The 16,436-nt window shown below is 41.8% G+C and overlaps 1 protein-coding gene across 4 annotated transcripts in view; it reads left to right on the top strand.

The window, feature by feature from the left end:
* The window catches only part of Aplp2 (amyloid beta precursor like protein 2), an 80,688-nt gene that overhangs the window by 43,940 nt on the left and 20,312 nt on the right, over positions 1-16,436 (top strand). For 2 of the 4 annotated variants that reach the window (XM_004862632.4, XM_004862633.4), the window contains exons 4-7: positions 11,982-12,094; positions 13,131-13,342; positions 13,755-13,969; positions 15,021-15,188. In XM_004862632.4, the coding sequence (XP_004862689.1) occupies positions 11,982-12,094; positions 13,131-13,342; positions 13,755-13,969; positions 15,021-15,188 (708 nt within the window). The remainder of the gene's footprint in view (positions 1-11,981; positions 12,095-13,130; positions 13,343-13,754; positions 13,970-15,020; positions 15,189-16,436) is intronic. The other 2 variants (XM_004862634.3, XM_004862635.4) reach the window with 1 other exon arrangement.

Here is a 16,436-nt window from a genome sequence, read left to right as displayed (position 1 = left end):
GGATGACACCAAGGGCGGATGGAGAAACTTGCCATGTTTGATGATGCCAGGATATCCCCTCCTGAGGACTGTCACCCCAGGGGGGCCTCAGCTCCTTCTCCAGCCATGCTGAACTGCCTCTGAGAGGAAACGCATGTCGTGACCATTTTAGGATGTTTTCTTTGAGGACCACACACACTCATTTGGGGGACCCGCCCCACAAACCGACACAGGGCTGCAGAGAATGTGGTCTCCGCAGTGAGTCCTGCTTGGCGACACTGGGCTCTACCCGGTGTCATCTGGCCCAGGGGACGGCAGCAGAACCAGGCGATTTGGGCCTGGGCTCCAAGAGCAGAGTGCAGGCAGGGCTGGGCCAAGCCAGGGTCCTGTCTTCACTGTGTGCACCGCAGACATCACCCAGGAAATGGGCCCGCCTGAGGGTGTCCTTGGGGGCGCCCATGGACTTGTGTGTATGTAAAAGTACAACACGCATGTGCATTCACTCCTGGCCATATTATACTTACATACCAGTGGGTCCATTGAGTTTTTCTTTTTAATCAGCACGAATGAAGAATGTCTGTTTATAATAGCACTGTAAAATCCTCCCGACTGGGACAGTATTATATGTACATATCTACCTTAATTTAACTTAACAATCACCAGAAAAAAAAAACAACGCTGAGATTCCACCTCACCCCAGAAAGATTGGCTGCTATCAAGAAATCAACCAATAACAAATGCTGGTGGCGCTGTGGGGAAAAGAGGAACCCTGCTCCAATGCTGGTGGGAGTGTAGACTGGTGCAACCACTGTGGAAATCAGTATGGAGATACCTCAAAGAAGTAGGACTGGAAGTCCCATTTGACCCAGTTATTCCCTTGCTCTGGGGATCTTCCCCAAAGAATTAAAAGAATCATACCACAGCGATATATGTGCACCCATGTTCATAGCAGCACAGTTTGTAATAGCTAAAACTTGGAAACAGCTCAAGTGCCCATCAGCTGGAAACTGGATAAAGAAAATGTGGGTTTTTTTATAAAATGGAGTACTGCTCAGCCATAAAAACGAGAAATAAGAAACATAGCTAAATGGATGCACATTGAGGTGATGCTCTTAAGTGATAAATAGAACACACGTGTAAATACCAAAGAGTTTCTCTAGTGTGAGAAACTGAAAGTGTAAATAAGGACTAAAAGGTATAATAGATAATGTGAAATAGAAAGAAAAGGGGCGAAGGGGAAGGAACGGGGTGAGGGGAGAAGAAGGGAATGGAATTAATATGAGAAAATGAAAAACAGGAAACAAAGTCTTTGTAAATAGGGAAGGATGGGGCCAGGGATTTAGCTCAGTGGTCTCGCTGCCTGCTGCAAAAGCACAAGGACCCAAGTTTGATCCCCAGTACCAAAAAAAAAAAAAAAAAAAAGAGGAGTAATGGAGGGGTTGAAGGGAGGGCAGGGGAAGGGAAAAATTAAGAACCAAGAGAGTATGTGAAGGTGTAAATTTCCAATGATGAATGCCATTATATTGTATACCCAAAATATACCAATAAAAGGATATACAGTAAAAAAAAAAAAAAGTGGATGTGGGGACGGTTGGGGACATGTGCAGAAGCCCTGTTGCAGTCCTCAGTACTAAAAGGGCTGGAGGAAGTACTGCTACCCAGCAGATCTGAATCATAGGCCAGCTGGAGGAGTGGTAGGAGACTCGTGAGCTGGGGAGGCAGCAGTGTTACCTGTGATGGAGCTAGTGCCTCTATTAATTGGGCTCTTACCCTCTGTCCTTAGGAGTTGTTGTCTTTTGCTTTTGCTTGTTACTCTTATTTTCCCTTTTCCCCTTGCTTCCCTCTCAGCTTCTGTCTCCCATACCTCTTGGTCCCCTTCCCATTTGCAAAAGTCTTCCCTGTTTCCTACTATCTTTCATTTTTCTCTTTAAATTATTTATACTTTGGATTTTTCATATACAAGAAACCATTTAGTATTTAAGCTTGAGTGTCTGACTTATTTCACTTAATTTTTTTTAATTACTTAAATTCTTTTATTTGTACATTTTAGGTATACAACACATTTACATTTCTCACTGGGAATTGTACCTTTACATGATGCATCTTGGTTCTTATTTTTTCCCCATTCCTAGCCCTCCCTTCACCCCCTCCACCCTTCCCTATTTACAAAGACTTTATTTCCATTTTTCCATTTCTTACCTTTTTTCCTTTCCCTTCTTTCCTTTCCCCTTCCCCTCCTACTACCCCTACCGCTTTGGACCTTATCTTCCTATGTTGCATTATCGATTATTCATTCTAATCATTGGTACATTTTAGGTATACAATGTAATGACATTCATCATTGGAAATTTGCACCTTTACATAATCTCCCTTGGTTCTTATTTTTCACCCTTGCCCAGCCCTCCCTTCAACCCCTCCATTTGTCCCTATTTACAAAGATTTTATTTCCATTTTTCCATTTTCTCATATTAAATCCGTTCCCTTCTTTCCTTTGCCCTACCCCTCCCACTTCACCTTCCCCTTTGCCCCTTTTCTTCCTATTTCACATTATCTATTATAACTTTTAGTCCTTACTTACACTTTCAGTTTCTCACACCAGAGAAACTATTCGGTATTATTACGTGTGTGTCCTATTTATTTCACTTAAGAGTATCACCTCAATGTGCATCCATTTAGCTATAAATGTCTCTAATTTCTCATTTTTTATGGCTGAGTAGTACTCCATTTTATAAAAAAACCACATTTTCTTTATCCAGTCTCCAGTTGATGGGCATTTGGGCTGTTTCCAAGTTTTAGCTATCACAAACTGTGCTGCTGTGAACATGGGTGCACATATATCACTGTGGTATGATTCTTTTAATTCTTTGGGGAAGATCCCCAGCAGTGGAATAGCAGGGTCAAATGGGACTTCCAGTCCAAGTTCTTTGATTTATCTCCATACTGATTTCCACAGTGATTGCAGCAGTCTACACTCCCACCAGAAGTGGAGCAGGGTTCCTCTTTCCCCAGGGCCCCACCAGCATTTGTCATTGGTTGATTTCATGATAGCAGCCATTCTTTCTGGAGTGAGGTGGAATCTCAGCATTGTTTTCATTTGCATCTCTCGAATGACCAGTGATGTTGAACATTTTTTCATGTGTTTATTTGCTATTTCTACTTCCTTGTCTGAGAAATATCTGTTCATTTCAGATGCCCATTTTTGGATTGGGTCTTCAAATTTGGGAGGTCTGATCTTTTTAAGTTCTTTATAGATTTTTAGATAGTAGACCTTTGTCTGAGGAAAAGCAGGTGAAGATTTTTTCCCACATTGTGGGTTGTCTCCACACTGCTGGTGGTTTCTCTTGCTGTGCAGAAGCCTTTTAATAAGAAGAGATCCCACTTGTTGATTGTTTGCGCTAGTTCATGGGCAACTGAGGTTTTGTTCATAAAATCCTTTCCTACACCAATATCTTCAAGGGTTCTACCTAACCTCTGTTCCAGCCAGTTCAGTGTTTCTATTTTAATATGTAGATCTTTAATCCATTTTGATTTTAGTTTAGTGCATGGTGAGAGATATAGGTCTAGTTTTAATCTTTGGCAAGTTGAAGCCCAATTTTTCCAGCACCATTTATTAAAGAGGCTATCTTTCCTCCAGTGAGGGTGTTTGGCTCCTTTGTTGAAGATGAGATGGCTGAGTGTGTCTGGCATTGTTTCTGCATCTTCTAATCTGTTCCACTGTTCCTCAAGTCTGTTTCTTTGCCAGTACCATGCTGTTTTTATCACAGTAGCTTTGTAGTAGAGTTGCAGGTTGGGGATTGTGATACCCCCTGCCATGTCTCTGTTACCTAGAATTGCTTTTGCTATTCTGGGTCTCTTCTTGTTCCAAATGAATTTTTGGATTGTTTTCTCGAGGTCTATGAAGTATGCTGCTGGGATCTCAATTGGAATTGCATTAAATCTATATAGCAGTTTTGGAAGTATGGCCATTATCACTCTATTAATCCTTCCTACCCAGAAGCAGGGGATGTCTGCCCATTTTCTGATGTCATCTTCAGTCTCTCTTTTCAGAGTGCCATAGTTTTCAGAGAAGAGGTCTTTGATTTCTTTTGTTAGGATGATTCCTAGGTATTTCAGTTTTTTGGATGCTATTGTGAAAGGAATTATTTGCCCTATTTCTCTCTCAGTGAGTCTGTCATTGGTGTAGAGGAAAGCTATTGATTTTTGTGTGTTGACCTTGTATCCAGCTACTTGACTGAATTTGGTTATTAAGTCTAGAAGATTTTGGAGTTCTTGGGGTCTTCTATGTAGAGTATCTTGTCATCTGCAAATAATGACAATTTGACTTCTTCATTTTCTATCTGTATTCCTTTTATTTCTTTCTCTTGTCTAACTGTCATGGCTAATGTTTCCAAAACTATATTGAACAAGAGTAGTGATAATGGACATCCTTGTTTTGTTCCTGATTTGAGTGTGAAGGATTCCAGTTTTTGACCATTTAGTATGATATTGGCTGTTGGTTTTTTCATAGATGGCTTCTATCAGTTTGAGGTAGAGACCATCTATTCCAATTTTTCGTAGGGTTTTTATCATTAATGCATGTTGGATTTTGTCAAGTGCTTTTTCTGCATCTATGGAGAAAATCATATGGTATTTGTCCTTGGCTCTATAGATACAGTGTATTATATTGATTGATTTGCATATGTTGAACCATCCCTGCATCCCTGGGATGAATCCCACTTGGTCAGGGTGTATGATCTTCTTGATGATCTTCTGCATTCTGTTTGCCAGTATCTTATTAAGGATTTTTGCATCTACGTTCATTAGTGAGATTGGCCCATAGTTCTCCTTTTCAGTTGGGTCTTTCTCTGCTTTGGGGATCAAAGTGATGCTTGCTTTCAGGAATGAATTTGGGAATATTGCTTCCCTTTAAATTTCATTGAAGAGTTTAAACAGTAGTAGCAGTAGTTCCTCTCTCAATGTCTTGTAGAATTCAGCAGTGAAGCCATCAGGGCCCAGGCTTTTCTTAGTTGATATGTTTTTTATTACGTTTTCAATTTCATTGGTTGATATTGGGTTGTTTAGAATTTTTAGGTCTTCTTCGTTCAACTTTGGTAATTCATATGTATCTAGGAATCTGTCCATTTCTTCTGTGTTGTCCATCTTACTGGTGTATAGGTTCTAGAAGTAGGTATTGGTGATCCTCTGGATTTCTGCTGGGTCTGTTGTAATTTCACCCTTTTCATTCCTAATTGCATGAATTTGGACCTTTTCTTTCCTTTCTCTGATAAGGTTGGCTAAGGGTTTGTGAATTTTGTTGATTGTTTCGAAGAACCAACTCTTGGCTTCATTGATTTTTTTTTTTTTGTATCATTCTCTTAGTCTCCATTGCATTGATTTCTCCTCTGATCTTTATAATTTCCTCCCTTGTATGAGCTTTGGGGTTGTCCTGCTCTTTTTCTAGAAGCTTGAGGTTCAGCATCAGGTTGTTTAATTGGGCTCGTTCTGTTTTCCTAATATGTGTATTCACAGCTATGAATTTCCCTCATAAGAGTGCTTTCATTGTGTCCCATAGATTCCGATATGTTGTATTGTCATTGTCATTTAATTGAAGGAACTGTCTGATTTCTTCTTTAATTTCCTCTGTGACCCATTGGTTATTCAGAAGTGTGTTGTTCAATTTCCATGTGTTTATGAAATTCTTGTGGTTTCTTTTGCTATTGATCTCCAGTTTCATCATGCTATTTCTGATAATATGCAGGGGATAACTTCAGTTCCTTTGTACTTACTTAAACATGTTCAGTGAGGGAGTATGTGGTCTATTTTGGAGAATGACCCATGTGCAGCTAAGAAGAATGTATTCTGATTTTGTGGGGTGGAACACTGTAAACATCTGTTAAGTTCATTTGTTCAAGAGTTCGATTGAGTTCTAGTATTTCATTAGTTATTTTTTGTTTAGTTGGTCTGTCTGTTTGTGACAGTTGGTTATTGAGGTCCCCCACTACAATTGTATTCATGTGTCGGCCGGGGATTTAGCTCAGTGGTTCTGGCACCTGCCTCGCAAGCTGAGGACCCGAGTTCGATCCCCGGTACCAAAAAATATATATATATATATATATATTCATGTGTATATGACTTTTCATATCTGTTAGTATTTGTTTTATATAGTTGGGTGCACAAGTGTTTGGTGCATAGGTATTTATGATTGTTATCTCTTCCTGTTGGATTGTTCCCTTTGCAAGGATGTGTAGCGTCTTTCTTTGTCTCTTTTAATCAATGTTGGTTTGAAATCTACTTGGTCTGCAAAGAGGATAGCTACTCCTGCTTTTTTTCAGGTTCCCGTCACATGGAGAATTGTTTTCCACCCTTTACCTTTCAGCCTATGAGTTTCATTTTGAATTAAGTTTGTTTCTTGTATGTAGCATATTGTTGGATTTTGCTTCTTGACCCATTCTGCCAGTCTCTTTCTTTTGTTTGGTGAATTGAGACCATTAACATTGATGGCTATAACTGAAACGTATTGACTTGTCATTGCCATGACTTTTTCTTTTTGTTGGGTTCTCCCCCTTTCCATTTAATTTCTTGTCATGCCAGATGGGTTCATTCTGCTTTGCTTCCTGGGGTTGCGATCCTCATTGTCTTTACCTAGGATATTGTGTAAAATTTTTTGGAGTGCTGGTTTGATATTCATGAAGTTCCTAAGGTGATCTTTGTCATGAAAGTATCTTATATCTCCATCAATGTTGAAAGATAGTTTTGCAGGGTACATCAATCTGGGTTGGAGGCTGTTTTCTTTTAGGGCTTGGAATATGTCACTTCAAGCTCTTCTTGCCCTGATGGTTTGTGTTGAGAAGTCTGCTGTGATTCTGATGGGCTTTCTTTTGTATGTGATTTGTTTCTTTTCTCTAACTGCTTGTAGAACTTTGTTCTGCTGTTAGATTTCTGGAATCCTAACTATTATATGCCTATGTGTAGATTTTTTTTGATCAAGGCTATTTGGAGTCCTAGATGCCTCACTTACCTGTATGTCAAGCTCTTTTCCCCTGCTTGGGAAGTTTTCTGCCATTACTTTTGTAAAGAGTTTTTTTATGTCATCTCCACTCTCTCCTGTTTGTTCTTTGACTCCAGTCAGTTTTATGTTATTCTTTTTTGCATCATCTAGCAGCTGCTGGATTGATTTCTCATGTTCCCTTACAATTTTGAAGCAGTTTTTCTTTCCTTGTCACTAATTGCAGTCTTATCTTCTATATCTGAAATTCTGTCCTCACATTGGCTCATTCTGCTGTGTAGACTTTCAGTGGAGTTTTTCATCTCCTTGAAATCTGTTTGCATCTATTTTGTGGATTCCATTTGTTTCCTGTGTTGGGATTCCATCATGTTGCTCAGTTCCTCTCTAAATTTATTAATCATGTCTTGTATTATGAGCACAATCTCTGCTGTTACCTGCAAAAGTATTTCTGATTTCATTTTTTCCAGATCCTCTTTTGTTGCCAGTTCAGTGGGTCCAGGTGGTTGAGAATAAAGAGTGTTTCATCTCCTTTCCCTTTGGGGTTGCTGTAGGTGATCTGGAAGTCTGGTTTTAAGACTTATTTATGTGTCTTCTCATTTCAACTGGGTGGGGGGTTGCACGGTGCTGTTGGCGCCCACTCGGCTTACCTCCTCTGAGCTGGGAGAGTTGGACAGGGGCTCAGAAACCCCTTTCTCTGGGCTGGGAGCAGCGGGTCAGACGGTGGCCCAAAAGCCCTTTCCTCTGGGCTGGGATTGGTGGGACAGATGGTGGCCGGGAAGCCCCTTCCTCTGGGCCTGGAGCAGCAGGACCTATTTCACTTAATGTTACCGTCTCAAGGTGCATTCATTTTCCTGCATATGACTCAGATTTATCCCTCTTTAGGGCAGAATAGTATTCCATTGTGTATAAATCTGTTCATCTGGGGCCAGGTATTTAGCTAAGTGGTTTCGCCACCTGCTGCACAAGCGCAAGGACCCAAGTTCGATCCCTGGTACCAAAGGAAAAAAAAAAAATTCATCTGTTCATTGACATATAGGCTACTTCTGAGGTTTAGCTATTATGAATTGTGCTGCTATGCACATGAGTAGACATGTATCACTATAATATAATGCCTTTAACTCTTCGGATGATACCTAGAAGGCAATGTCCATCTAATGCAATGCCATCACAACTTGAGAGTGAGTTGCTAGCACTGTTAACATCAAGTCAGTGTTGTACTTGTAGTCCTCTGTTCTGATAGCATGCGTCATTGCTCAGTGTGATTCTCTTAAGTGGTGTATGTATCATATATTTGGTAAGGTATAGTGTAGTCCTCCCCTCCTCAAAATGAACCATGTGTTTTATATTACTTTTGCCTTGTTATTTATAAAAATTTATATAGCTGGGCTTGGTGGCACACAATGGTAATTCCAGCACTTAAGGGAGGCTAAGTCAGGAGCGCCATAAGTTCAGGCCAGCCTGAACTACATACCAAGACCCTGTCTCAAAAAGAAAAGACAGAAATGAACAAACATTTCTCAGACAAGGAAGTAAAAGCAGTAAACAAATACATGAAAAAATGTTCAACATCATTCGTCATTCATTCAAGAGATGCAGATGAAAACAACACTGAGATTCCACCTCACCCCAGAAAGAATGGCTGCTATCAAGAAATCAACAAATAACAAATGCTGGCGGGGTTGTGGGGAGAAAGGAACCCTTCTCCATTGTTGGTGGGAGTGCAGACTGGTGCAACCACTGTGGAAGTCAGTATGGAGATACCTCAAAAAACTAAGACTAGAGGTCCCATTTGACCCAGCTATTCCCCTGCTGGATATCTTCCCAAAAGAATTAAAAGAATCATACCACAGTGATTTGTGTCCCCATATTCATAGCGGCACAGTTTGTAATAGCTAAAGCTTGGAAGCAGCCCAAGTGCCCATCACCTGGAAACTGGATAAAGAAAATGTGGGGTTTTTTAATAAAATGGAGTACTACTCAGCCATAAAGAACGAAAAACTAGAGTCATTTATAGCTAAATGGATGCATATCGAGGCCATACTCTTAAGTGAAATAAATAAGAAACACGTGTAAATACCGAACAGTTTCTCTAGTGTGAGAAACTGATAGTGTAAACAAGGGTTAAAATGATTAAAATGAATAATTGATAATTTGAATTAGGAAAAAAGGTCCAAAGACGAAGGAGTGAAGGGAAGGGAAGGGGAAAGGAAAAGAGAGAAAGGAAAAACTATGAGAAAAGGAAAAAAAAAAGGAAATGAAAACTATGTAAATAGGGAAGGGTGGAGGGGGTGAAGGGCGCACAGATAATGGGGAAAAAAATATGAACCAAGATATATCATGTATAGGTACAAGCACCCAATGATAAATGTAAACGAATTGTATACCTAAAGTGTACCAATAAAATGAATTTTAAAAAAAAAAAGAAAGCTAGACCTTACTTCTTAGGCTGTCTTCTCCCACCTGGGTACACCTGAGCCACCAGTGCTGCCTAGAGGACATGCAGCTGGAAGACATGTTTGCAGTGAGTTCATTTATACATGTGGGATTCGTTTTGGGGGCTCCCACAAGTGTGCATCCCTAAATTATGAAAGGAATTTCAGCAACTCTGAAAAAGCTTTAATGCTGGCAGGCTGCCGTGTCCTGTTGGAGTGAGGTGGTATGAAAGAAAAACCTGGGCTCAGGGAGCGCAGACAGGTTGTAGATGAATCATGACTGCCTCTCATCTGAAATCCTGCAGGCTAGGTTTGGCTGTTTCCCTATTCATTGAGCAACAAAAGCAATATAGCTTTATGTTCATGCAGCGTTTTAGAATTGTTGCCATTGTTTTCCTTCATCTGGTTAAACTGAGGATTGTTGCAAACTAGATCGAAACTTTTTTGAGGCAGAGTCTTGCAGTGCAGTTCAAGCCCACCTTGAACTCATTATGTAGCCCCAGCTGGCCTCGAATTCACAGCAGTCCTCCTGCCTCAGCCTCTGGAGTGTGGGGGTTACAGGCATGTGCCACCATGCCCTGCTCTTTTTTTTGGATAGAAACTTTTTTTTTGTTTGGTACCTGGGATCGAACTTGGGACCTTTCACTTGCAAGGCAGGCATCGGAACCACTGAGCTAAATCCCCAGCCCTCTTTTTATTAATCATTTTTAAACATTGGTTGTAAAGTCAGGTTGATTGGTAAAGTCTGTATACAGGTAGGTACTCCCTCCCCTAGGGCCTTTGGGGTCCTCCTCAGAGGCAGCACTCTTAACTCATCTGGCATTTCCCGCTTTCATATCAGTGGGAGATATGTGTCCCTGGAAGTCCCTGTTCTATTAGTGGTATAAAATCTAACTGTCATGTGCAGCAGTTTTCACTCAGGGAGCCTGTAATTATTGCTCCAGCCTGTAACACAAGGAGCACATCCTCCGTTGCAAGAGCATCAGCTCCCCTTGTCTTACTACCAGGACAGTAGAACAGCTGGCTTCTCCAGGGCCTGAGATCAGGGGCCTGAGGCATGTCCTAAAGGACCCTGCTATAGTGGCAAAACCAGGTGTGGCTGCATGCAAACTTTTTAGCAGCTAAGCCCTAAGCCCTTCCTTAGTTCACTTTCTTTCTCTGCCTCCCTTTCACCTTTCCTGACCTCACAGGTTAGTCTGCCAGCTTTTCTCCCCTCCCCCCCCCATTGCTCTTTTCCTGAGCAGAGCACACAGCCCTCCCTCTCTTCCTTTCGCTCCACTTACAAGGTAGGACTGATGTGTCAGTGTCATTTGGCAAGGAAATCCTCACCATGGAATCCACTGATACAGACACCTAACTTTTGTTAGGACAGACGCAGAGATAGCAATGCTGTTAACCCACTTGTCCCAATCCAGAAGCCATTCGCACTTGTCTGTGGTTCCACTCCCACTCAAGCTGATGATTTGGAAACAATTCAGATCCCTCCCACCTTGGAAGCAAACAGTGATGTGTATCCCCCTGCCTTCAGCTCAGTTTTGAATTTTTAGAACTAAAGAAAAAAAATCATTATGAAAATGCCTGTGTTCTCCAGTTTTCCCTGATTCACCAGTGTGTGAGTTACATACTTTTGGGGGGTTGCTGAACCATTTGAAAGGGAGTTGGGATGTCTTAACATTTCCCATCTAAATTCTTAAACTTATTTCTCCTAATGACAGGGACTGTTTTCTTATTTAATGACAGCATAGTTATCACTCTTAGGTAATTTCCCTAAGTGTTCAAATATTACCCTTTATGCCTTCCTTTTAGAAAAAATTTACACATTACATTCAATCTAGAACAGTTCCCTAGTCTTTTTTTTTTCTGATCTTTAATGACAGTATCTTTTAGAAGTCCAGACTATTATTTTTTAAGTCTTGTATAACAGTATTCCTGAATGTGTGTTGTTTTATTGTTTTGATTAGATTTGAATGATAAATTTTGGTAGAAGTGCTGTATAGGTGATAATTGTCATGCTCTTTCTTCTTAGGATGTATGTCACACCATGCCAGCTTGTCCATTATCTGAGATGTTAAGTTGGTCACCTGGTTAGTTTCCCATTGTAAAGGCACCTTTGCCCCTTTGTAATTGATCATACCTTGATGATTCTTACCTGATCTGCTACAATAGAGAATGGTCTAAAATAAGGGTCATCTGTACCTCAGTAGAACACCTGGTCTTAGTTCTTGGGTGTTTTGTTATTAGAAGAGCTGTGGACCAGCACAGGGAAGTAGGAGGTGAGGAATGTTGTCCATGTGAGCTCAGAGGTCATGGGTAGCAGCTATGTGTGTATGGGTATGGGGGCTTCTGTTCATGTCCCCTGTCCTGTGATGCTGAAACACTGCAGTGTGCTCACAAGGGATTGTGGTCAAGGAAATATTAAGTTTCTGACATCAAGGCCCTGATGAAATGGTGAGTTCCTGTGATGTCCACATGTGCTGATGTACAATAGAGCCTGCTCCAGTATACACCTAGCTAGATAACTTCAGTGAAGGTTTTTTCACCTTGAGTCATACTCAGATTTGCTTGACAGACTTTCTTTTTTCCAGTGGGTGAATTTGTAAGTGATGTTCTGCTAGTTCCTGAAAAGTGCCAGTTTTTCCACAGAGAGAGGATGGAAATATGTGAGAATCACCAACACTGGCACACTGAAGTCAAGGAGGTAAGAAAACAGACAGGAAAAGTTTCAGGGTTGTTTCATCTGTTAGAAGAGGAATGTTCTATTGATGTCCAAACCCCACCATGATTTTCAGTTATTTTTCTTTATACCTAATAAAAGTACTTGGTAGAGAAATAAATGCTTTTGTAGGGAAGTATAGCACAGACAGTCCAGCTTCTAAAGTTGAAGCAATGAATATGGTGCTAAGGGTATCGCTTAGTGGCAGAGCACCTGCTTTTAGTTAGAGCCCCTAGGTTCTATCCTCAGAACCAAATAAGAAAAATGGTGGGGTTCCCTTTATTTAGGCTGTGGATGCATCTCAGTAGTACAGCACTTAACCTCACATGTATAAGGCCCTGAGTTTAATTTGCAGCACTCCCTCCCCAGCAAAAAAAAGATACTAAAAGCTGTTGAACAAGGGTCTTGTATGCTGTTGGCAGGGCTCCCCAGGAGGCATCCTTAAGGACTGTGGAAAAATAGCCAACTCTAGAAAGTCTGGGTCTGGACATGTATACAAGCAGAATCAGATGCCATTTGGCTGTTGTAGTGAAGAGGAGAATCCTTTCCCATTGTCATCTGTAGTTTAGGCTGGTCCATCAGTCAGTGGTCCTCTTTGGTCAGAGTTGGAAGTAGTGCCTATACCGGCAGTAATAGAAATTAACTTTGATCGTCTTAACTGTTGTTGATAAGGAACACTCCCTTTACCTTAATTTTTTTTTCAAATTATGGTCTTTTGGCTGGGGGTTTAGCTCAGTGGTTTCGCCACCTGCTGCACAAGCGCAAGGACCCGAGTTCAATCCCCGGTACCAAAAAACAAAAATTACAGTCTTTTGATGTTTTGAGCTCAGATGATGTTATGAGTTAAGTAAAATTTACAAATCTTCTTAAAATAGTAGCATTCCAACTTTTTAGCAGAAAAGTTGTGTGTCTATAGAAGAAAGGATTATGTAGTGATTTGATAAGGTTCCTTTTGGATAAAGCTAAGAATCAGGAAGTCTTTGTGAACTACGTTCTGATGTGGCCTTTGGATTTCTTTTAGGCGTGTTTGACTCAGGGAATGACCTTGTATAGCTATGGCATGCTGCTGCCCTGTGGGGTGGACCAGTTCCATGGCACTGAATATGTATGCTGCCCTCCAACAAAGATTAGTGAGTCTAGCGACTCTACAATGTCAAAAGAAGAGCAAGAAGAGGATGAAGATGATGACAATGACGATGAGGATGAAGAAGAAGACTATGATATTTATAAAAGGTAATTTGACCTGAGCACTGAAGTCACTTTGCCTGTTTGTTATTGTTAGCCCTGAAGGGCTGTTAGCTGCTAGACCCTCACTTCTGGGTAAGGTGAGAGTTGTTTTCTTATGCTGGAGTTGATTCAGCCTGCATTTCATACTAGCCATAGCTGATCACAGAAGTACCTGTGACTTTTGGCTTCCTATATTTGTAGGGCACATTATTTTGTGCAGGTTAATGCAGTCTGTGTTCATTAACTCTTCCTTTTGCTGACGAAGCTGGGCTGAGTGCTTTGGTGGTACTGTTACATGTGAGTTGAATTTACTTCCTGTCTCTGTTTTTGTGTTTCAGAAGAGGAAAGTGAATCATTGTGCTTGGTGCATTGGAATTGGCATTAACCTTTCTTTTTTTGTTGTTATTGTGGCCTTTAGTGAATTTCCTACTGAACCAGATTTGGAAGACTTCACAGAAGCAGCTGTGGATGAGGAGAATGAGGATGAGGATGAGGAGGAAGGGGAGGAAGTGGTGGAAGACCGTGATTATTACTATGACACCTTTAAAGGAGATGACTACAATGATGAGAACCCAACTGAACCCAGCAGCAATGGTGCTATTTCAGACAAGGAAATTGCTCATGATGTTAAAGGTAACCCTAATGCAAAATCCACATGGTCATTGTTTACTTAGAATTTATATCACATCCATCACTCATCACAGGTAAGTCTCAGAGAGAAGGCAGTGGCTGTACACCGAAGAAGAATCCAGTTCTCCAGTGCAGTAGTGGAGGAGCCATGATAGCAATGAGCAGGCAGGCATGGCTAGGGAGGAGAGGTGCAGGGTTCATTGAGAGTTTATATTGTGAGGATTTAATTCAAGAATAAAAGAGCACACAGTCTACCTGTCAGGATTCTTTCACAGCCAGTCTCCAGTGTTGTCTTCTCCCAAGGAAAGCTACCCCCTTCAGTTCTGCTCAAGTCCTGGCTTTCAGGAATGGAAATACTTTCTCAGGCTACCTATGTGCACACATACACATGCGCACGTACACACACACACGTAGATCTGTAGGCTACCCTCTCTGTACAGATGTTAGTAGTTGGTAGGATCAAATTGATCATACCAATTAAAAAGAAAAGGTGATGATAGTTCCAGAGCCATTTACTCATACCCTCTGCTGATTATTTATTTGAAACCAATTAAGAGAGGAAGAATGATTTATGACCCAATGGGGAGACTTAACTAGTCTAGAAACTTACGGTGTATTTTGGAGAATGGGAAAATGGAAACGCTTGACCTTTCCAGGTGCTTTAGTCCTGGCCACAGGTATCACCACTTAAAACAGCCTTTTCACCTGCAGTGACTCCTCAGGTCCTTGAAACTACCAAAATAAACAATGTCTCCACTGACCAGAATTCCTGTATGTCAATTTTTGTATCAATCTAAACTCAGACAGACCCCTCCCCCGCAAAAAATCTCTATTCCTGAATGTCTTCAACACATGAACAGTGATGCTGTCCACAGATGCCTGACCTGCACTGGTCAGTTATGTTGGCCAGGGCCACCTGACCTGTCACGGTCCCCTCCGTGCCCTGCCCTGCCCTGCCCTGCCCTGCCCTGGCCCACCCCAGCTGGCCTGTAGCATTGTGAAGCATTTGAAGTACTGCCTCTGTCCTGCTGACACTCTGACCATTTTCACACAGCTGTCTGCTCCCAGGAGGCGATGACGGGGCCCTGCCGGGCCGTGATGCCTCGTTGGTACTTCGACCTCTCCAAGGGAAAGTGCGTGCGCTTTATATATGGCGGCTGCGGCGGCAACAGGAACAATTTTGAGTCTGAGGATTATTGTATGGCTGTGTGTAAAGCGATGAGTAAGTCCCGCCTCACGCTGGCCCTTGCAGCAGCACTGTCCTGTCCAGCGTTCTATCTCCTGGCCATCCTTATGACTGCATCTGTGTCATATTTTTGCCGACTGAGGTGTTGGTTGTCAGTCGTTTTCCCCTCATCTTTGTGCCTTCAGGATTGAGGCTTTGCTTTCCTGTTGGCAGTTGTCAGCTCAGTTTTCCGTGTCCTGAGCTCCTTGTGTGTCCCTTCCCTGGTGACAGTGTCAGGGACTTGTTTCTCATCTGGCCTTGGAGCCCACAGGCTCTGAGGGTACACTGAGATTGGTTGAGAAGGCACCTGTGCCCATGGCTGTCTGGTTGAAAGGTTCTGAGGGTGGTGAATAGTCCTGAATTCTGCACAGGCTTGTGGTGGAGCTTCACCGCTCATCCTCATGAATGAACTACTCTGTTGCTGACCCCTGTAATGCATGCCACCTGCGGGGCACCCGCTCTCAAAAGAAGTGCCAGTGGGAATAGTTTGTGATTCCAGCATGAAGTACCTTGCTTTGTGCACTCTTAGGGAGAGCTCTGCAGCCGAGTGGGGTAGCTGTTTCTCCAGTATTTTGACAACATGGGGGCGTGTAGGACTGTGAAGGAGTTTGAGTTTGTGTCTTGTTTTGGTTTCAGGAAGTGCAGTGGTTCCACTGAGTTGAGTTTTATTAGTTATTGGTAAGAAGGGTTACTGTCTGTTTTTTAAGATCCTCTCTCTCCCTGTGTTAGGAACATCCTCCCACCAGGCAGTTTTCCTCTGTTCTTCTGGGATTCATCAAAATAACGAGTTGCTACCTCTTCCTGTTTGCTCTAGAGGTTTTTGGCTATTGCCTCTGATGGTTTTTCATTCAAAAACCATCACATTCCATCTTTCTTCCTCTAAAATTTTAAAATCTCACTGTAACATGGCATGCTGTCAGTGCTTCCCTCCAGCTGTGCACTAGGGAGAGGCTGTTTTGTGATACCAAGGTCAAGGTGGAAGGGCGCTCAGGGGACTTTGAGTGCATAAACTTTGTTTATTCGGGAAAGATTTAGAGAGAGATTACTCAGTGATGCGTACTAACTACTGTGTAAAACTACTCAAACTTAAGATCAGTAAAGCACTGTTTGGGTTGAAGTGTGAAGAGTTGGGGCCTTTCATAGATCTTCTGAGTTTAGCAATTGTGCTCTGTGCCCATGGGTGCTTTAAGATGTACTGGAATGGCAGGTCTATAAAATTGTTTCCTGTGATTTAATGGAGATTTT

Source organism: Heterocephalus glaber, unplaced genomic scaffold (assembly GCF_053883595.1).
Source record: "Heterocephalus glaber isolate CG9 unplaced genomic scaffold, H.glaber_assembly_v1.0 deba00001446, whole genome shotgun sequence".
Taxonomy (NCBI): Eukaryota; Metazoa; Chordata; class Mammalia; order Rodentia; family Bathyergidae; genus Heterocephalus; species Heterocephalus glaber.
Note: the sequence above shows the minus strand (reverse complement) of the source record. Positions and strands in the feature narration are given on the sequence as shown.